At 37.9% G+C, this 23,227-nt stretch overlaps 1 protein-coding gene across 2 annotated transcripts in view; it reads left to right on the top strand.

Annotated features, from left to right (window-relative positions):
- STAMBPL1 (STAM binding protein like 1) overlaps positions 1 to 23,227 on the top strand; it is a 23,566-nt gene extending 339 nt beyond the window's left edge. Inside the window, exons 2-11 of one of the 2 annotated variants that reach the window (XM_068950107.1) lie at positions 10,901 to 11,107; positions 12,008 to 12,225; positions 13,619 to 13,694; positions 15,067 to 15,162; positions 16,213 to 16,567; positions 17,196 to 17,320; positions 18,181 to 18,318; positions 19,007 to 19,119; positions 21,183 to 21,282; positions 22,918 to 23,227. In XM_068950107.1, coding sequence (XP_068806208.1) covers positions 11,024 to 11,107; positions 12,008 to 12,225; positions 13,619 to 13,694; positions 15,067 to 15,162; positions 16,213 to 16,567; positions 17,196 to 17,320; positions 18,181 to 18,318; positions 19,007 to 19,119; positions 21,183 to 21,282; positions 22,918 to 22,974 — 1,362 coding nt within the window. In that variant the 5' untranslated portion in view covers positions 10,901 to 11,023 and the 3' untranslated portion in view covers positions 22,975 to 23,227. The remainder of the gene's footprint in view (positions 1 to 10,900; positions 11,108 to 12,007; positions 12,226 to 13,618; positions 13,695 to 15,066; positions 15,163 to 16,212; positions 16,568 to 17,195; positions 17,321 to 18,180; positions 18,319 to 19,006; positions 19,120 to 21,182; positions 21,283 to 22,917) is intronic. The other variant, XM_068950106.1, reaches the window with a different exon arrangement.

Here is a 23,227-nt window from a genome sequence, read left to right as displayed (position 1 = left end):
GTCGTGGCGGGTAGCCTGGCGGGGCTGCTCCGGGCTGCGCGGCGCCAGCTGATGGGTGACATCCCGCCTCCCGCCCCCCCCCCCCCCCGCGATGCTCCTATGGTGGCTGCTGGGGCGCTCCTCTAAGAGCCCGTGCTGTGGCTGGAGCCGGCGGCTGCAGCAGCTCGGCTCCTCTCGGGAACGTCCCCAGGGCACGATCGAGCCGCTCTGCCATCTCCACCAAGTTGTCAAGTCATTCCTTGGACCCCAAAGGCCTGTCGGAAATCCCCGAGAGGAGGCCTAATAGAGGCAGGGCGTAACTGTTAAAAGCCTCAGCCAGGGTATGCGTACGAGCAGGATTATCTCTTGGAGCAGGGATGGACCGTGGACATCAGGGTGTCACTGACAGCTTCTGACTTCTCATTTTGCAGAGAGGTGGGGGAGCAGTGCGCCTGAGTTTCTGTAACGCTGCTGCTCACGCTGCATCCATAAAAATAGGTGACTATCGTATGGTGGTGAGCAGAGTTCAGGACAGCTTTATCGTATTTCAGAGAAACCTCAAACTAATAGCAGTACTCCATTTTTAATAATTATTCCTGTCTGCAGCCACATACAAATGAAAGAATATCATCAGGGCAGAAAGAGAAAGAAGAATGCAGAAAAGACGGAAGAGTATTACTTGGGCATCCGTAACTCTTTCATAGGCTATTTTTGCTCCCTTTGTACCTCATACTCATTTCTGTAGAATCAAAGTTTCTCTCCAGACTACACCGAGCAGTTAATGAATCTCTCTCACACATGGGTGCACTTTCCTTTTTAAAGGGGGGACAAAAAATCACTCTTTTGTTTTGGAATGTATTTAATATGCACATGGTTCTGAATATCTGTTGAAGAAGTTATGGACAGAAGAAACACAACTTGTGCTGACAAAGAAAAGTGAGTTTATCAGATCTGGGATGGTCTGTGGTTCCCAGGGAATCCATTCCTTAGGCTCAGACGGGCTTTCAGAAAGTTCTGTCTTCCACAGAAATGCGTTTTAGCCTTGTTGTAGGCTAAAGTGGTTGACTGTCTAAAGCTGTAGTCTGACATAGATTTGATGAATTCCCTTAGATCAACAGGTCCTAGAGAATGGAATACAGAACCATAACTCCATGAGATAACCCTAGGAGAGAGCAGAACCGTTTAGTGCTTGTTGGTGTTGCTGAGGCAGTATTCTGTGTTACTGTGTAACAGCTGGATTTTGCCAGTACTAAAGGCATTTTTTTCTGGTAAATTGCATTTCTGTAGTTCATCTGGAAGGTGCTAAAGGTGTAAATAACTAAAGGTCATTGCTGACAAATCCAGAGTTTCTTTGATGACTGGAAAGCGTAGGAAGCGTTGCTTCCAAATGCTATGTAATTCTGCAGGTGCAAATTTCATGATTATGTTTTTATATAGTATTTTAAATGGCTGTAAGTACTAGGTTTTTATATTGCAGTATTATGTTTAAAAATAGGGTTCAGTATCTTGATCTGTCCTGCAAACATATATTACTGACATTTCTATGGGAGTATTGCGAAGGCATTTCTCACGTGGTTTTCTTTATGTGCAAGTATGTGTAAGATCAGGCCTTAAGGCATTTCCTGAAAGTTAATCACCAAGCCGAGAAAGCATATAGCTCAAGGTAAGGGGTATCGTGAAATCTTCAACTGCTGAAGGAGCGACAAGGTGACCTATGCATGAAGACAGTGAGCAAAGGCTTTATAAAAATAAATGTTTGGTCTCTGTTTGCCTAGCATATACGCATGGAAGTTTTTTCTGTTCTTATCTGACTCCTGAGACTTTATTTCTGTATCGAAGGTTACATTTTCAATTTGTCTTCTGATGAGTTAGTTTTCTGCCTTGTAGTGAAAGTCTTTGTCAATATCACTTTAATAAATATTTAACATTTAGACTGCCATGACAGAAAATATGTTTTCTGGTCATAGTTTCTATTAGTAATGGAAGTATCGGTCCATTATGTAAAACACTTGTCTTCCTGAATGATCAGGCTTTATTTCCTCTTGCCTTTGTGCTTCACCACTTTTTTTTAGCTTGATAATGTTTTAAAGTTACAGATTTTTTCAAATGTGTTAATTCTTGGCCTCTAGGAATTATTTTTTCCTTGGAGAAATTCAGAAGGGAATAATGGTGTAACACCTTGAATTTCTTACTTGACATCAAAGGTGCTATTCCAATACAGACAGGTACATTCTTTCAAGTCCAACTGGCATATCTCAAAGTTAGAAGTCACTGCACCTCACAGCTGAGTTGTGGTAACTGCTTGTATGAACAGTCCATATTAAGCCAATTGGTTTTATTTAGCACTAGGACACCCAAGTGAAACTAACTTGATAGTTAAGCTAGTATGTAGTGGGTTAGCACTGTTGTTGTGTCGGCATCCCCCTTGTAAAAATTCAGCATTTTAAATTTTACATGGATGATGATATGTCATGGTGATGCCATGAGTCAGGCACCTGCACAGACACAACCCTTAGTGCTTCCTATAGGCAGCTCTAGATGGCTCGCAGTTCAGTGCACAACATGCTGAATTGCATTAGAGGCTGTAGGCTCTCTGTATAATCAATGTAGAAAGTAACTTCCTGTTTTCAGTTCTCTAAATCACTGTCAAAAGGCCTTCAGAAATGTCTAGCTCTTTCCATTTATTAGGAAACAAAAACTGATCGTTGCAACTGGTAACTCACCTTATTAGCATGTGTCCTTATTATAATCGGAAAATGCTATAAAACTACATAGCAAATGTTGTCAGAGAAATCATTACCATTTGTAGGAAGAAAAGGAAGGCTCTAACACCTTCCATCTCTTAGTGGGGCTTTGCCTTTGAGAGAAGTGAGACTACAGACAGCAAATCTGTGAAACCTGAAAATTTGCAAGGAATCATGTTTTGTTTCTTGGAAATCCATGTAGTGTTGCAGACCTCTGTGCTGATCTTAGCTTCCCACTTGTTTCCCTTAGCAACACTGCTTCTTGTCTCCATAGTGGAAATTAGTTTCATCAGCTATGTTGTAATTTTGCCAGTATCATTTCTTTCAGTATTTTAACGGAATCATCAAAGAATAAATCATATTATAACAGCTATTTCTTTTACTTCTGTCCACTTCTGGCCTGATGTGGCATGGTACACTGTAATTTTGTTGGGGGTTTGTTGTGGATTTCCTAAAGGAAGGAAACGGCACTCTTCTCTGATCCAGGTCTAAAATATCCTTTTAATTGTTCATTGGAAAGATGCTGTACTGTGTAACATAAGTATATTTCAGTCACTGCCTAAGGATGCTACTGTTCTTTAATTCAAGACATTCCAGTATTGGTGATTTTTTTTTAATCTATTATGTTAAAAATGCTTTTCTGCGTCTCTGTTGAAACTGAATGGTGTTACCAAAAAGGAGGAGGGAGGGTTTGGGTTTTTGCTTGCCACAAGAATCCCAGATGTATGCTTGAATATTCAATATTTCCAGTTTGTTTTTCAGGACATTTTCTTAGGAATGACTATTAGCCTTGTAGATAGAGTATATTAATAAATCTGTTAGCAAGCCACCATCTACACTTATAGCCCAAATGCATAGGGTTATGTTGTAGTAACCCTTACATACTACATCTTGACTTCCAAACAGTATGCATGTGAAGGTCAGAGTTCTCCTTTGTGCTCTGAAGGGGAAAGTTCCCCATCTCTCTATGGGGAAAGTTTTTAGGTTTTACATTCATAGTGCATTTTTTCCCTCTTTGTAGTGGTGAGGTTTTTCCTCTAAGCAGGAGTTCAGTTTCCTTTTCAACTTACTGATATCCTGAATTCTAAACATGTTTCAGCAGCCACCCTCATCTTAGTTGCTCACCTTTAACAGTTAACGTCAATGGGTTGGACCAGTGTTCTGTTTGTTGCATATGTAGATACCACGTGTTAGGGGAAAACTGAAAGGATATGATCCTAAATCAAGATCATGCTGAACTAGAAGAGGATTGAGTAGTGGAGTAAACCATCAGTTATGTATTATTCCTCAAGAAAGCAAGTGAGATTTTCTTTTTGTGTGCTGCTTTTTGTGGAAGGGGAGATAATGAGACGCATTTTATTTCCTGTTAATTAAGATAAGAGAATTCATGTATGGCTATGTGTTGAAAACTTTTTGAAAACTACCAGGGACACAAAACATAGATGAGTAGAAGTCATGCTCTTGCTTTTGTTACATTGCGTGTTATTTGCATGCTGTAGCTGTTTATCAGATTCTTAGGAGATAGAGAAACAATCTAATTTTGTTTAAGTGACTTATTAATGCAGTAACATTTGTACCTATTCCAAGAGGAAAACTGTCATTACCAAACAGACAAAGTCAATGATATTATATCTGAGAAGTTACATTCAGTGACTGCAGTCATCCAGATAATTGCAGAATAACTTTAAAAGTCTTCAGAGAATTGTTCTAACTTTAACTGTGGGAAAACAGATCCTTTTATTACCCATATTTTCTTTACATGAAAATAAAGCTGAATTATGTGATGTAAAATAGAGCACTGAGAAGTGTAACCATGCAGAGAGTGGCACTAGATTTGGGTTTTGCATATCTGTGCATGGAGGACCTCCTCTACACATGATTTCGGTACTCTCAGTACCCAAGGGGTGAAGATGCTGCTGTTTATATGCTACTGACACAGCTTAACAAAGAGGCCTCGGGGCTGTGTGCTGGTGAGGTGGTTGGGACTGGCCCTTCACAGTAGGTGAAAAGAGAATATAGCCTTGACCTACATCTGGGAGAGATGATTGTATAGCTCACCAACTGCTTCTGGGAGCTTTTGGAGCCTGGAAGGAGATCCTGGCAGTGCTACTTAAATGGTGCCATGGGGCCAAGGGACAGTGCTAGATTATGAACCGGTGATGAGACGGGGTTTTCTGGAGCCAGGCTACTACTGTGAAGAGCAGCTTCTCTATTGGAAGATGTAGGACTCTTCCTTCTGGAGCTTCTCTCTACTGAAAGCCCCTTCTGTTTTTGGTTGTTCGCTTTTTTTCTCTGCACAGGAGGGTGATCTTGCCATGACATTCAGTGCTTTGTTGTTTTTTTTTCCGGAAGCTACTATTTACTGTACTAGCTGAATCATTTGCTGTAATGGTGAACTGTTGTTTCAAAAAACATGTTGAGAGATGAACGTGCTGCTGCTTTTTGGAGAGAACTAACAGAAGGCAGTTTGCTGCTTAGGTTATTTCTATAATATTTTGTACCAAACCCACGTGTGCATATAAATGATTATGTGCTGTACCAATCTATGGCCTGGGCATTTCAAAAAGAGCTGAATGAATTAGGTGCTTGTGTTTGTAACCTGTCTTTCTCCAAATTCACTTGAACATACAGCTCAGAGTACAGAGGTACAGGTATCATCTATACCATAGATGACTAGTTGACATTATAAAATAGCCCTTTGTGATCTAGCAATCAGTGGATGTGCCCTTTTTCAAGTTTGTTGAAACAATTTAGTTTTGTTATGGGTAAGTAAAAGGTGTTTTTTGTATTTGCTAATTTGATGATTTTAGTGAGGACTGACCTCGTTATGGTTTGAGACACATCTTTATTCTAGTGTTCTATAATCGTCGCACTTGGTAATATAGTGACAGTGAGTGTTACTGTTTTAGCTTCTATTATTACAGTATGAAAGTAAGCTTTTTACCATGGGATGAATGAGGAGCAGTGATCCCAAGAGCAGTTTGTAAAAAGTGGAACTGTGACACATTTTAACTCTTATATTAGCAAATATGTCTAGATACACTTTTCAGTATTCGGATCACATTGACCTCAAGGGCATGATTTTGATGGGAACCACATCTGGGCTTTACAGTCCACCAAAATATCAAAGAAAGGACAAGTATTTCTCAAATAATCTATTATTAAAAATATGCAAGGTCTAAATCATTGCTAATGCTATTTTTAATGGAACCTAAGCTTATATATCAAGAAAGTGCTTTTGAAATTTTTACCAATGATCTCTTTTAAGGCAGCATTTTAATAAGACCAATACTTAAAACATTGACAAATGTTGCTGGCAGTATTGAAGTCAGTGTTATGATTTATAGGTCCCTTGGAATTTACAAGTATATTACAAAGGGAGGAAGTAGAAACTAATGAATTAATATTTATTTATGCTAAGCTGCAACCTGTTTAAATGTAAAAAACTCATTTAAAATTTAAAGACCTCTTATTCTGAAGAAGGCAGCCTCAAGAGTTGAATTTTAGTCCTTGTGTTTCTGCGGTCAGCTAGTTTCTAGGGGGTGCTGCTACTCTGAATGGCTCTTTGTGGCCTTGTCTTCTCTAGAAAGTTTGAGCAGCGCCAGTCCAGCTGGGCTGCTGGCAGTCACTGGTGTGCCTCCTCTGGCAGAACACATCCCTGCTTGGCTTCGTTGTCTTTGCTGGGGCACCATGGTCTCACGTAATCAGGTTGCATCGGCAAAGGACCTACAGCATGGTAAATAGGCATTTCAGAGCATGTCACAGAAGTGTGTGTAGACTAATCCAAGCTCGTTCTGTCCAGTCTCTGAGCTAGCTCCACACAAGGCATTGCAAATGCAAACTATGTAATTTGTTTAGTTTAGTACTGCATTTGAGCTAATAAGCCTCACTGTGCAGCCAAGGGTACCGTACACCTTATTCTATCGCAAAGCACAGTTATGTTAAGCTTAGCTGGTTCTTAGCCGTCTGGTTCTGAGCACTACTAGCAAAGGAGCTCTTCTTTGTCCACATCCATCTATGCCGACAACTGTTAGAAACATGCCAGTGTGTCGTGTACTGTGAGGGCACTGGAGAGTTTGTGATGTATTGTCAAGCACTACTACACTTCTCAAAAAACCATGAGAGTTCATGTTTGCATTCTTCAGGTCTTCTCATACCATCTCTGTCTCATTAGCCTAATCTTTGTGCTCTCCTTGCATATATGTTAAGCTTAAATTGCTACCTCTGTTTTTCACTCCTTCCCTGGTACTTCATGCTATGCTAGTTAGCCTGAATTAAAAAAAAAAAAAAACTTTTAATGCCATTTAAGCCACTGCCCCCCTTGCTGAGGCTTTTTCTGTTAATATACCTGGATTTTACAAGGGATTAATATATAGTATAATAAACTGTGACACGTAGGAAAACAAGTGGTTTTTAAGGAGGAAATGGGATATGGTGAGAAGTGCGTATAGCTACCAGTGAAATCAGGAAAGATATCTTAACTGTTGAATAGATGTTAAATTCTTGTATTTTGATAATGACACTCAGCAAATTAGATATTAAGAGAAAGTCTGATTTGCATGCTAAATGTACAGACTCAACTTAGTCAGTCTAAGTTTGTTGGAGTGCCTGAAACTGGACAGCAGAAAAATGCATGTTCACTCTTAGAGCACTTTACGCTCTTAATTGACTAAGACAAGCTAGCATAACTATTCCCTGTGCTTGGGATTGAATATAGTTCACCGTATTAGCATAACTATTTTGTATGTTTGAAAATACTTGGTTTCAGTTAAACAAAAAGGTTTGACGTTTGCATTTCTCTTTGTTCTTATAGAGTAAAATATGAATTTATTTCAGTAAGACAAGAAGTCATTCATCAGGACTGGGCAATTTTTCTTTGGCACTGTATAAGTTCTCAGGGTGTTTTCAAAGCCAGTTCACACCAAATAGCATTGCCTCTGAAAGGCGCAATGTGTCTGTCACTAGGTGTATGTTTCTGCGACCCCCCTTTCATTGTGAGATCGAGAAATTACAAAAGCAGGTAATTAATTAAAATAAATAATGGAATAAGTATAATGGAATAAGTATATTCCATTTTAATTTGGATCAGATCTGACTTGTTTTGAAGTCACTGTAGCTGACAAAGGTGAGGTGCAAAAAAGTATGTTGCGGGCAAGAGGAACCCCTTGGCAGAATCATGGTCTTGGACTAGCTGAAGGCAACTGTGAAACTGCACAAACTGAGGCATACCAGAGAACTGACAAGCCATGCTTGTGGTGATGTTTTTGGTAAAGCTTAATCTGCATTTTAATGATTTGTAATTCTTGTCAGTGTATCTACACATTAATGACAATATATAGTAGTGCAGTCATAAAACAGCATATGTTTTTTTTATTTTTTTAATTATGCTGCCTTCTGTAACAGCTAATATGTTTGAGTCATTTTACATTTTTGTAAATATAGTGCAAAGTTGCCATAGCATTTCTAGTGTTCCTTCTCTATTTACAATGTCCATTTTTGAATGTGCTTTTCAAGTTAAGTTTAAAAAGTAAGTTTCCTTTTTTCATCTGTAGTGATTCTTCTTCTAATCTCTTTCCCTGTGGCTTGACTTATGCCCAGTGCCTTGCAGAGGTCCTTATTCTTTCAAAGCTCCAACACAATTTTGAGGAAGTCTGAGTTTCTGCTGATACCAGATGGCTCCTCTTTAATTCATGTGGTGTTCTAATTGATCTTCTTTACTAATACTTCTTTAGGTTAAAGATCACTTAATCACTCTTATCTTTTTAACCTTCATATTCTTAGAGGCAACTAAGATGAGAAATGTCTACAAGTAAAGGGTTCCATGATGCCTCCCTGTGCTAGTTCATAAGAGATTTTTGCTGGGGGATACCACAAGTTTCTGTAACTAAGACCTCTTTGGGAATACTGGCATGAAACAAAATACTGTTGGCTTTTGTGTTTCCCACCTGCTGCACTAACATTTTTCTATTTGCCTATCAGCTAGGCTGAAAAGTCTTAAAGCTGTGGTAGCAGCTGAAATTACCATACAGTCAGTACCCCATGACATGCATATGGAAGAATCTCAAGAGCATTATCTTAAACATTTATTTCCTTACTAGATTTGGAAGGGGGTCTGTAAGGGAGAAAGTACATGAAAAATAATTTTCTTATTCAAAAGAATTGAAAAAGGGAATTGAATGGAAGTACATTTCTGCACTCCTTGCTTTTGAACAGTATTTCCTAGAATAACTTGAATAACTAGACTATTTTGCAACTTAGAAACAACTTGTCAGAGTTAGATGCATACTTTAGACCATAAGCAGCCTCCCAGTCAACCATCATAAATCTCCCAGGTGCTTCAAGGGGAAATAAGAAAATCTACAAGTGACAGATAAGTGTATGAAAAAATGTTTTTTACATCATCTGTTCTAAAATATATGCTTAGTTCTCAAAGATATTTTATTACTATTCCTAAGCCATGCAGAGCATATGAATACAGTCTCCTAATGAACACTTTATTTCTGCTAAGAATGTGAGCAGTAACGGAAGAAAAGTAATATAAGCTCTGCATAGGCCAAGCTTTTAGACCTCTCCTTCCAGTCTACCACAGCTACAGTGGTCCAGCTGAAGGGCAGTTTCAGGTGAAAATAGCCACAAGGCAGTATGTCTCCTGAGGTCGGCTAAAGCAAAAATACTCAGTTACTGTGGTCCCATGAGGCCTTTCTGCAAACCATGAATAGACAATGAATAGGACTCTCCTGCCAGGCTGATCATTTACAGCAGAGCTCCGTTTATATAAAATTAAATTGTTTAGAGAACTGTTTCCATCAGTGCTACCACCACAGATAATGTTGATGTCGTGAGCATACAAGCTAAGCTCCATATTTTTATTTCTAAGAGCGTCACAAATTGTGCAAGCGTTTTGCATACCTTAACTTGAAAATACAAAGTATGAAATTGAATTCACAGACCTACAGCATACCTGATGATGAAAAAAAAAATTGTAAAAGTGGAGAACATGGGTATAAAGTCAAGCATGAATATTTAATTTAGATTGGTAGGTCATATGTGTTTTATCAAAGCCGGGTAAGATTGATTTAATAAGATGGAATAAGGGCTTTCACAAGTAAAAGAGGAGGAAGCTGAATATTATAATAGAAGCATATTACTTACATGAATTTAATGTCTCCTACAAAACTTGAGCTAATGGTGAAAATTAAAGCCTGATCTAACAGATACTGTTAGTTTTTGGAAAAATGAGGACAACTCAGATACAGGAATTAACTCTTGAGAAATATAGCCAGCTAAAAACACAGACAGTTCCTTGGGACTGTTTTCCTCTAACCCAGAGACCTCTGGCCTCTAGAGAGAGATGTCCTGAGAAAACATCTTTGCTGAACCTTCTTAGGTGCAGGACTTCTGCTCTGCACCTGCTTTTTGTTTTTTGCAATATATAAAGTGGCTTCGACATTCAGGATCAAGTCTGTTTAGACTGAGTGCACAGAAGTGAAAAACCACATTAGTAGCTTCATTTTCATTTTTCCAGCATAATTTAAATAATTAATTTCCTTTTCACATATTTTTTTTTTCTGATGACCACAACATGTCCTCATCTGTGCAGGGAGCAGTTACTATCAGTTGACTCATCATGTTGCATTATATTTTGAGTGTTGTTGAAGTCAGCCAGTTGGGCAGGTGGAACAAATGGTGCTTGAAACATTTCCTGTACTTTCTGTTACTGCTATTAGCTTGTTTGCTAAGCTGGATTTTATTTTTAATTATAGCTTTAGCAGGAAAACAGATGCCAGATTGCCACTATTTACAATATATTTGTCTAAACGTATACTGAAGGAATCAGATTTGTGATTAATCTCTTTGAACTTTTGATTTTTTTTCACTTAATGCTTGAAAGTATTTTTTGAAGTTGCTGTAAAAATTTGCAAAAATAATGTTATAATGTTGTGTTTTGTTCAAATCCACTGTAATAATGTTAGAACCAATCAATTAGTCCACAAGTGTCCTGAAAGCCCCTCATAGATTCCTGTTTTAAATTCCAGATACTTGCTAAATTTTAGATTATTAATAACTGTGTAAGTACTGTATACTGAAGTAATGAGTGGGAGGGGCACAGCATGCAAACCTATGTAACATACAAATGTATTTCTCATCTGAGTGACTTCTTGTCCTGTTTCATCCAGCACATGACCACAATCAATGTATCTGTTCTGGAGTTTCCCTTGGACTAATAGACTCTGATACAGCTTGCTGCAAATATTGAGCACTGGACTGATACGTCGGTCCATCTTGTCTTTTGTAGTCAGATGGAGAATTTGGAAAAAAAGAGTGATTTCCTTGATTTGCAGACAGAGGGCAACATGGAACAGCCATTCACTGTTAGTTCATTGGTATGTATTGCACAGAAACACTTTAATGGCTCAGCCCCCTCTTTCAAATAAGCAACGTGAGAGAGCTGTTTAGCAGTGTTGTCTGTCAGCTACAGGTGTTTTTCCCTGAATTCTGCCAGTTCCTTGCACGTTCTGCCTGATGGTTCCTTTGTAGTTTAAATGTTTTTTTCTAAAAATGTGGTTTTTGGGGTTTTAGCTTGTTCCAGTGATCATGTTTTTAAGAAGTTGAAGTGAACGTTTTGAATAGAAAAAGTAAAACTTTTCAACAAAATAAGAGGAAGCAATTTGCAGTAGCCACTTATTAGGCCACTTAGAAGGTAATGATTATAATAAGCAGCCTTGCTTCTTCTTCAGTAGAATTATTTCCTGCTTCTTAATCTTCAACTGTCTCTTTTAAATCTATAAAATGAACATTGGAAGTGAACTGTTGACCTGACTAGGGAAACTTATTCCTCTTTGTCAGTTGAGCTATATGCAGCAGAGTAAGTACATTGTATAATAGGAGTTTGAGTATACAGGCCCTCCACCAAATTGTTTCAGTGTCTTAAAACAGACCTTACAGAATTTCATGTTTGGGGGACTCTAAAGATGACACACTTTGTGTTGCCTTTGATCATTTCTACAGAGATTAACTTAATTTTATCTCTCCCCTCCCCCCCCCCCCCAGGGTTTCGTGTAGTTTGAGGATTTGGGGAGTGGAATAGGATCATTTTTATTTGTTATATAACTGAAGAAACCTGTTAGAATGTTTTAACTGTTGCTAGCAGTGAGGAAGAGGTTAGCTATTTCAAGAAGAAAGCTGAAGGTTCTCCTTGAGTGTCTTGGATGAGATCACTTCCTGAAGGTCTAATGAAGGCATCATATCTTGTTCTCTTTTCTAATATCTCTTCTCTTTTTCAGAAAAAGCTGGTAGCTATTCCTGACCATACAGACATCTCTGTGACCCCAGAGGAGAGAGTACGTGCCTTAAGCAAACTTGGCAGCAATATCACAATCAATGAAGATATCACTCCACGTCGTTACTTTAGATCTGGAGTAGAGATGGAGCGAATGGCATCCGTATATCTGCAGGAAGGAAACCTGGAAAATGCTTTTGTCTTTTATAATAAGTTCATAACGTAAGAAACAGTTTGTTGTCATTGTAGTTTCTGATTCTGAGTAGACTGAAATAGTCACAGTGGGCACCCCTTTAAATTAGGAGAAAAATGATTATAATTGTTTTCTTACTGAGTAGCTTTGTTCTTTTGAGATCTTTACTCTAACCACAGTCTTTTTTTATAGTTTCTTCTCAACTGTTAGTACAGTGGTCATATCTGTCTATTAACTGCCAGGCATGAATTAGCGTAATATACTGAGCTTTCAGTTTACTGTACCAGGCTATACTATGAGCACTGTTGGCTACAGGTTATTCTGTTTCTATCAGCATGTTTGTAAAATACAGCGCATGGTTTAAAGAGCAGTATTTACAGAGCAGTTCTGAGACTTTAACAGGTGAACACTATGAGCTTCTGCAGATCTTTAAGACTATAGTATTACACAGCACTTAGATGACATGAAAGGACTTTGTACATCTCTTTTTACTCTTAGTCCCCACAAAGATTAAGCATAATTTTTTGCTTCTGAGAGGAATAAATGCAAAATACTCAATACATGATTAGTCTCCCACCCCCCCCAAAAATCCAGACAATTTTCATTACAACTCCCAGAATAGCCAGCTGAAAATATATTCATGTCAGATTTAAGTGTTTCAACTAGCCTAATTTGCTGTAGAATTGACTGGTTTGCTTCATTACCTCTGAAAGGTTTTTTGTATGCTTTTTCAAAAATTTTTGTAATAGGAAACCTCCTTCCCTCACGCTCTGAAACCTAAAATTGAATCTTGCTTATCCAGCTTTATTTTAAATGCATATATCTCTGTAAAAATAGTCTGCAGGTGAACATTGCACAAAATGCTGAAAGACCAGGAAGAATGGTAGAGTTGCATATCCCAACAATTTTTTGCGGCTGAGAGTGTTTCCATAATTTAGATGTCTAGATGGGTTAATATTACAGTTAGCTGTGCAGGTTGGTCTGGTAAAAATAACTGCTTTAATGATGGTCAGTGCTGCATGCTAGACTTCCCATCTAAGATTCTGCATTCTACCTACTGACAGGAGAAAAAAGATTTTTTTTAACACTGGCTAGGCTGGAGAGTGCTTTTGAGGGCTATATTCAGGTGCTGAGTGCTGGTTGTTTCTTTCTTAACCTAATCCATAACCTGAATGAAAAAACCCCAAAATATATTCAGGCATAGAAAATGACCTCCTGTCATTACACCATGTGTCCAATACCAGTCCATACAATAACTTAAGTGATAGTTTAAACTAATGAATATGTAGAAACGTGCTCAAGTTATCTGGGATGCAATGTTTAACATTTGTAACATATAAACTTATTTCCCTGCCAACATGAAAGCTATTACAAATCTTCCTCAGACTACTAAGGGAAACACATGCGTGTTTAATTTTCTAGCTTGTTTGTAGAAAAGCTGCCCAGTCACCGAGACTATCATCAATGCGCAGTGCCGGAAAAACAAGATATTATTAAGGTAGGGTTATTGTTTCCTGGCCTTTAAGAAACATTTTTCTCAGAAACTTTCCTAGCATTCCTTTTCCCTCAGTGCAAGCAGGAGTCCACGGCAGCCACCACAGGTTGAAGTTCTGATAACTTTCTCCATTACTCATTCATGTTTTATTTCAGTTTAGTGACTTGATCGTTACTAGAAATTAAATAATCATTTTAAAGGGTGAGCAAGAACTATCTCTGAATTAAGTCAGTGGATTGTTGGAAACCCAAGTACATCTATTTTTAAAAACATACATATTTAAAATACGTTACATTAACAGTACTTAGATTCTGGTCCCAATTACATGAATGGCTAGTGATCCAACCTCTCACTCTTGCAAAAAGAGGGAGAGAGAGATGTATGGAATTGTACTGGTGTACAATTATTTGCTTACCCTGCTAAATAATCAAAGTATGTTTTTGCTTTCTCTATTGCCAAACGTGCATTGAGTTGCTTTGTTCCATTTTTACTAGATTTTTTTTCCTCTCCTTGTATACAAAATGATTTCACAATTTTTTCGCTACAAGAAAATTTTCAAATACAGCATTGTACTGAGTTTAAAACATCTGGAATTACCAACTTAATTTTTAGAGTATGCACAGCTGTCTTCTGCTTCATTCTGCCATATTTGCAAGGCTTTTTTCTACTGTTAGTTCATTAATGTCATCTGCAAGGCCAAAAAGCTTCATGCCAAATTTTACTTGACTTTGGACCACAATTTAGGAAAACATCCCTGTTGAGAAAGGGCATCTAACATATGCTCCCCTCCACATTCTTACCCTAACTAGCAGCCTATACATTATTTTGCAGTTGCTTTTGCACCAGTAGAAAACATCAATGGGCATGTTTTTTGTTTAAGGATCTGCCTGGGCTGTCCCAGGAAGCTACCTGTGTGGATATTAACTGCAATTAGCTTCTTCCCACATCCCGCCAAGGAATGGGCATAGGCAGCTGTATTTTTGTCCAGGGAGTCCTAGAGAAAAGCGTGGCTATCGTACCTGAAATACTGAAAGTTGGAGTTAGCTTTAGGAATAAAATACAGCTAAATCAAAAATGTTAATCATGACACATCTCTTAAACAAAACAGATGGTTAGAAAAATGACCCATCTTTCCTTAACCAGCAGTCACACCTTTCACTGATGTAAATTAACATAGCTTCATTGAAATCAGTGTACTATATAAGTTTACTCTAGCTGATGATTTAGTGTTTATTTCTTCCTTTCTTTCCTGGGAGAAGAGTAGTTGTGTTTTTTTTTTTTTTTAGTTTATTTTTGAAATCTGTATTACACTGAATTTGTTTTCCAGGTACTTCTTTTGAAAAGTAAATTTTATCTATCTTTTTTCCCCTCCAAGAAATTGAAGGAAGTTGCGTTTCCACGTACAGATGAATTGAAGAGGGATCTTTTAAAAAAATATAACTTAGAATATCAAGAATATATTCAAAACAAAGTAAGTTTTATATGGATATTGAATCATTGTATGAACATTTTTTCTATCATATAAAACTTCTTTAAAATTTTAAGCAGTAAAATGATAGGTCTAGAAGAAGCTAATCATTTAAAGGACTACTTTAGAATGATTTTTCTTTTCTCAGAATTTAATCTGTTTATCATCTGAAAATAAGTAATGCAAGTGTGTGCTTGGAAACATATGTGCTGTGATGATACTAACAAAATAGAAATCTACAAATATCTGAATAGGTCTGTGGTGCGCTCTAGTTTTGTTTTTTAAAGAAGATGCTGTTCAGACGCTTGCATGAGTATGTGGAAAAGGCTCCCTGACTCCTAACATGTTTGATGTTACTTGATCCTCTTGGAGGCTTTAAATAACTGTTAAGAGCTGTGTCTTCTGTAATAAAGTCACTGAAAACAGGAGCTGTAATTTTAAAAACTTGTCTTGGAAAGAGTGTCTAAGGAAAAGTCTTTCCTGTCTTCCCCTTGACCTAGGGAAGTATGCAATAAAAAATCTGTATTCTGTCACTGATTGGTTTGAGGCTTCCTTTTCTGCTATAAATTGTTCATGATACATAAGAAACTACTCAGTTCTGGTTTGTTTGTTTGTTTTATTTGCTTCTGAAGATGTTTGATGCCATCCTTTTAACAGGGAGCAAGGACTGTTGAAACCTGAGGCTTCCCTGCAGTTTGTGGAACAGCAGTTTGTTTGGGGGCAGACAGCACAGACCAGAGCAGAGAAGGCACCTTATGTGTGTGAGGCTGGGGAGACTAGGCACAAAAAGCCAGGTTAAGCCTCTTTCAGTACAGGGAGCAACCCAAGGACAGTTAAACTGACTTAAAGGAAGGAAGGTGACAGGAGAAAGTCGCCCAACCAACCAACCGAAACAGCAGCAAGTAGCAAAACCAAGCAAGCAACACATAACAACATGGGTTATGACATCTATCCAGAAAACCAATATGCTCATGGATCTCCCCCACCTGCCCTTTTTTTGGTAGCTTTTTTTAGTGTTGTTCTGAGAATCTAACTACTTTGCATATGTTTCAGAACAAATGTAAAGCTGAATTTCTGAAGAAACTAGAGCAGCAAAGGCTAATAGAGGCAGAGAAGAAACGAATCGCACATATGCGGCAACAGCAGCTTGAATCAGAACAGTTTCAGTTCTTCGAAGATCAACTTAAGAAGCAAGAACTCGCTCGAGATCAGAAGATTAAAGACAATATGGTTATGTCTGAACAGATAGATGGAAGTATGCTATCTTGTATGTCTGCACCTGAGAACAGTTCTTTATCTAACACATTGCTTGAGAAAAAAGAGAAGAGTGACACATCAGGCTGTACTGGACCTTCACCTCCAGTAAACTGGGCCCTAAAGCCAGCAGCTGCTTTAAGTGCTGTTCACCGTAAGTGCATAGATCTGTTATTTTTTATTTTATCTGCTGCTTTGCTGCTTATAGCAGTCCACACATTGCATATGCATATCTACTTATTCACTCTGAGGATGTCCCTAGCGAAATAAGCATGAAGGTTCATGTAACACACAACAGCTCCATATAGTTTCCTCATTTTAGGTGAGATGATTAATTGTGCAGCTTCACATTTCCAGTTCTATGCCAATAGATGGATCTGGAGATCGAGCCTCACTCTTCTTATGGAGTCTGAATCAGACCTCCTGTGAAAGCCTAAATCTTGCCATGAACTTCAAGGGAGCAGAAGCAAATGTGCAGGGGTTCATTTGGGGAGCTCTTTTGGAAAACCTTGGCCTGGAAAATGGTGTCAGTTCACTGTCACCTCAAAGGCAAGTTAGCTAGTGTCTTTCATGGGTTGGTGACCCCCATTTAACACAAAGTACTTATACGCTGAAAAATTATTTTTAGTCCCATTAGAAATCTGTGATGGGATAAGTACAATTATCTCCTTTTAATAATTGCCTGTAACTGTGTACATTTCCTCACCTTAGAGAAATTCACTGTGTAAATAACAAATCTTTTTCTTTTCTCTTTTTTTTTTTTGTGTGTGTACGTGTGTTAGCTCAATTGGCTGAAGCGCTCAGAGGTGTAATTTTACCCAGGGATCTCTGTCACAAATTTCTGCTGCTAGCAGAGGCAAATACAGTAAGAGGAATAGAGACATGTGGAATTCTCTGTGGAAAACTGGTACAGTTCAACCTTCACATTTTTATGGGGATGGCATTTTTAATAGTACTATATTTTCCTGTAATGCACTGATTTCAAAGCAAAAGCAGATCTAAACTATAAGTCTTTAATATAATTAACTTCATAACGTTCACTTCAGATATTGAACTGTGGCCTACTGCTTGCCTTGTTGGGGAAATACTTGATCAAAGTACCATGCTGTGGTCATAAAATGTAGTGAATTTTTCAGCATGCTGTACAATTACAGGATTTTCAAGTACTTTCTCTGGCATTCATCAAATAGGTGAGGTTTAGTTACAGGAAAATAAAATATAAAGACTGTTAGAATCTACTGGGATCATCGAATTTATAATGACAAAAACAACAACCACAAAAAGGAAAAGAAAAATCCCACTGTCGCGCTGTAACATTGATTTACAGGCTGTTTTTTCCTTTGACCTAGATAATACTTAGTGTCCTTTCAGAACAAGGAAAGATGTCATGCTGATGCCAGCATACAAAGAATTTTAAAGTTAATAGCCAAGTGCAGTTGAGGCGTATAAAGGCAAAGAATAGAAAGAGTAGAAATGTTCCAAGTTTCACAAAAATAATTATAGTATTCTCAAACATCTTTTTTTTTCCTGCTTTTAAATTTTTTTAGGTACATTTTTTTAACAGTGGTCTCTGCAAATGTTTCAAATGCAACAGTCTTCTGTTGTTACTAACACTGCCCAGTGTTTTCACAACAAAACACTAAGGTGTATATTCAGGTGTCATAAGTGACTGTAGCTGTGGCTGACCTGTTTCAGATTCCCATTCAGCATTTATTTATTAGTTCATTTGTTCTACTCTAAGTCATCATCTCAATGTTTATTTTACAGACACATAATCAGTTTACTATTACCCATGTGATCGTGCCAAAGCAGTCTGCAGGACCAGACTACTGCGACATGGAGAATGTGGAAGAATTATTTGGTGTTCAGGATCAGTATGATCTCCTTACTTTGGGGTGGATCCATGTACGTATGCCTCATAGGTTCTCGCTTTTCTGTTTTTGCTCTGCATGCTATATTAAACCAACCCTGGAACTAGCAAACTAAAAAAATAACTTGTATGATCCAAATGAATTTGCTCACAATTCTAATCACTGTGATGTAACTGAGCGTTAGTGTATGTATGTTCTTCACAGATGATAAGTAGTTCTTAAACAGTGAGGTTGTGAGGCATCTGGTTGACACAAGGGGCCTGGTTTTGCCAGTACAACTTCTGTTTATGTCTATTTAAGAGTATTTTTGTTACTTTCTAATGCTGTTTATTTTTTTTCTATGTTCAAAATTTAATTTGGGGGAGTGGCTATTGTGTTGTTTAAACTTTATATTAATTACATGGAGTATGATTTCACTCTTAGGGATTTGAGCCAATCAAGTCATTTCCCTTTGTCCTATGCTGCTTCATTCCGCTTTCTTTTTTGCCGTGATCAGAAAATTGCTTGTACATCTCATTGTGAATGTGCCTCCATGAACCTTACAGTGAAAAGCTACTCTGACGGTGGAGAATCTGGGGTAATAGGAAGTTAAGAACCCAGTCTGGGGGCATTACTGACACTTTCAGTTGTTACGAATTACTGTTTCTTCTTGAATGTATGTATGTCGACCGTGATTTGTTAGAAATATTTCATGATGTAGAGATTTCCCTTTCTTTTTGTAGACACATCCAACACAAACTGCATTCTTATCCAGTGTTGATCTTCATACTCATTGTTCTTATCAGCTAATGTTACCAGAGGCCATTGCAATTGTTTGTTCACCAAAACATAATGAGTGAGTTCTGATTTTTTCTAAGTAATATTTAGATATCTTTCCTTGCTCTTTATCTTAAAATTTGATCAAATAAAAACAGCATATGTCAACTGGGATGAAGGATAGGAATGGGTGTATTGCGAATTTTCTTTAAGTTATTTAGACTTACATTCCAGTGAGTCTATATGGACAGTATTGTTTCTGGCTTCTCTGTCCTCCTCCCCTTCCAGCCTCAGGTTTTAAACGGTATGTGTATAAATAAATATATATATATATATATATATATATATATATTCTGCTCAATCCAGGAGTAATGACAGGGGATGCTTTCCTATAGGCCTTACTGTCAATGGCCTGCCACAGACTTATCTTTATGCTCAGCTGATGAAGGAAGTGGAAGGGTTTAGACCTGTTTGTCCAGGATGATATGAAAATTGCAAATGAGGAGTGAAGGGACAAAGTTTATACTTAAGGTCCTATTTTTATATTTCATAAAACACGAGCAGTAAGTAGCTGGTTAAAAACCTGGAACTGCATAACAGTTACTGTGAAGGTGTATAGCTTTTACTGTGCTTGGCATTTCAAACCTCTAGGGCCATTATTTAGTACTGTGCATTTCTTCAACCTTTCTTACTGGCCATCTGCCTCTAAAGATGACTTCCATGGATCCCATTCTAACTTCTTGTACTGGTCATTCAGGAAGTGACACTGTAACTACAGCTTGAGTGGCTGGTGCACAAATGCTAGGGTTTGTAATCATGAGTAGCAATGTCCACCTGCATTTTAAAAACTCTTGTAAAAGTCTTGTAAACATCTCAGTAGCTTCTGCTGATATCCTGTAACCTATTACTCCTGTCTGTAACATTTATAAATCATGTTTTGCCCCATAGTTATTAGGCATTAACTTATTTTTTTTCAAAAATAAGCATAATTTAATGTGACCAAAATAAATGAAAGAGATGTGCAATCAAAAGCAGACTCGCTTAGAAATTGCATTTACCAGACAAAAGCAACATGGCATCTCCATTTCTTGGAAATACAAAAAAAAAAAACTGTCAGGCTGTTTTTGTTCATGTAGAAATGTTCTGATGAACAGAATTCTGCAGAAATGCAGCAGAAATGTTTCTAATAGGACTACAGAGTCTGGTCAGATTATGCTGCCAGCTGTGACTTTGCTACAGATTACTAACTGTGGAGCCTATTTGTTGCACAACAGAGGCACAGCACACTTGTTGGCAGGATGGAGGTGGAATTCTGTTCCTCCACCTGCAGTATGCATGCACAGCAGTAGTGTGCCAAACCAGCCTTCACAGATGGCTGAAGATCTCCTTGCTTACTTCTCTGTTATAGCTGGCCTCAGCAAGATCCCAAGCATATGTAAATAAAAAAGATGGTAACAAAAGCCTCATGCTCAGTCTTCTCAGTTTCCTTCCCCACTTCACCTGAGCAATGATGTTGATTTCATGGAGACTCTTTATCTGAGTATCAACTAAAAGTCTACAGCCCAGCCCTTCAGAATCATTTCTGATGTTCTGTTTCCTAGCTCACGCTAATCACAGCGAGTCAATGTTCTTTACAAAAGAAGGGTAGTTTTTTAACTTCCTATTAAATACTCCCAAGTGTTAATCCTGTGTATGCAGCAGTATATTTTCTTCTGCTTTGAATTATTTGATTATCTATCTAGGTTGTGGGGAAGTGTTTTCACAGTAGTCATTTATACAGCTAAGCTTAAAGGCTGTTCTCCTTAAGCTGCCCCTGTATAGAGTTCAGTGAGTGAAATGCAATCCAGAACAGCTAAGTTCCTGCTCTGAATCTGTTCCTGTATGGACTGGCCTCTTTCCTTTGTGGGGCTGCCCTGCCTAACAGGAATAGCACTAGTACTACTATATCCTCTTTGCAGGAATAGAACTCCTCTTGAGAGATTTCAAATATCATAAGAATCTGACCCAGCCTTATCTCCTGTGAATCAAAGGTTATGGAGTATCATCTTGTTGTCCTTCTGTTGAGCCAAGCAATTTGTGTGAAACACTGGACTTCTATTACAAGGGCAGTATTTAACAGTCGTTTCATCTTTTAATTTCCAGCACTGGTATCTTCAGACTTACTAATGCTGGCATGCTTGAAGTTTCTGCTTGTAAAAAGAAGGGATTTCATCCACATACAAAGGAGCCTAGGTTATTCAATGTAAGTATATAACTCAACATATTTTGTACTATTCAAGTTCTTGCCCATGGCTCTGCTTCAGGCCAGGTTTCTTTATACTTTTCCCCCATCTTAGAATAATATAATTCATTACCTTTTCTTCACTGACCAAGGTAGACCTATCAGAAGTCTACTTAAAAGTCAATAGCTGCCATGAAATTACTTTTATTAGTAACTACCTCTGGTTAGGCACCATCCGAATGGCAGTTTCTATCAGTCACCACTTCTGCTTGTTTTCAACAGAAGCAAAAGCCACAGATTCAGACAGGAGTTGTTCTTGAGCTCTTCAGTTTTTAAACAAATAATTTAGTTCATCTCCCCAGCTGTGGTGTCCCAACACAACAGCCCAGATGCTGCAAAGTGCAGCTATGAATAGATTAAACCCCATTTCCTTCATTATCTGTAATTTCCCCCAGCTTCTCAGAAGCTTTTCTCGGGACCTACAAAATTCATTGGTGTTTTAAGAGTCTAGTATGCTATTTGTATGGCTGAACAGTAAATAGTCATTCATAATTATTTGAAATGTCATTGTTTCCTAAAAGACAATGATCTTTTTACCTTTGAATAATTAAGATTTTTTTAAATGGGGCTCAATTCAAATACAGACCAGCTCATACCTACAGCTCAAAATCAAAAAATCAAATGCAGAGCAATAATATTGAAAGAAGACATTAGAAACTACTTCTTTGTGGTACAACTCTCAAAATGTCAGTATTAATCCTTAAAAAGGAGAGGCGTTTGGGATTCTTTTTGTTTGTTTTGTTCTTTTATCGTTGACTCTATGGATACAGAGAAGGTAGTCCAGGTCTGAAAAATTGTAACACTTTTGTTCCAGGTTAACCCTTTGCAGTGGCGCTTTACTGACTTGCATTCGTAAGTGAAGTCACTGGCCACTTGAACTCATTTAAAAATATTAGGCATACTGCTGGTATGGCATACCAAACACAAATTTACTTTCAAGTACAGTCTCCAAAACACATTGATCTTTCAAGAAGAACAGTAAGATCATAGCCTTATTTCCTGGAGGAAAAATATCAGGTGTGATAATACAAGAAACTTCCTGAAAACTGACCAGCAGAACAACCCTAATTTGCACCCATTTGATTTACACTAAAAGTTCTTTTGCACAGACCCAGCACAAGCATTTAGGACTAGATAATGTCTTTAGACACAGTCACAACTAAGTAATAGCTTAAAAATTCATCATTTGTGCAGAAACATCTGATACTGCAGGAAGTGACTTCAAGCTTGGCTTGCTGCTGTCCTCCATGCACCTGCTCTATCGCAGCACACAACCCTTTCCCCCTCCGTTTCAAATATACCATGCTGTGATTCATAAAGGACAACAAAGAACTATAATTGTTTTACAGGCCAAGCACTAAGCAATAGCCTTTTTAGCAATCTGTCTGATTGTATGTTGTAGTTCTTACCTTGTTCAGCAGTCTACACCTGTGAAGGTAAGTTTGTCTATTAACAGGCACAGTAATAGGTACAATCAAAGTTGTATATATAGCCATAAAATTAAGTAGGCTCAGAAAATCGTACGGAAACAGTAGCCCACAGATGCTGTTTTACTCAAACCGATTTCTGTGAATAATGGGTTGACTTCTTCTACAGCCATGTACCCATGTGGTCGGGAAAGACATAAAGATAATTGTGCTGGATCTGAGGTGATACGGCTGGACAACAGTGATGCTACTAAGCGAATGGCCAAAATAGAAAAATGGCTTCCAGTTTTCCTATGTTTTCAGAAATGACTTTTATATTTATACATTTTAGATTGAATGGTTTAATATTTATTGTTCTTGACCATTTTGGAGTTACTTTGTTGCTCTGTCAAGATGGAGTTCAGTGGCATTAATCCTGAATCTGTAAATGTATTTCAATAATACAACACAACAATAAAATGAACTTCAAACAACTGTAA

The sequence above is a fragment of the Struthio camelus genome, chromosome 7, assembly GCF_040807025.1.
Source record: "Struthio camelus isolate bStrCam1 chromosome 7, bStrCam1.hap1, whole genome shotgun sequence".
Lineage (NCBI taxonomy): Eukaryota > Metazoa > Chordata > Aves > Struthioniformes > Struthionidae > Struthio > Struthio camelus.
Note: the sequence above shows the minus strand (reverse complement) of the source record. Positions and strands in the feature narration are given on the sequence as shown.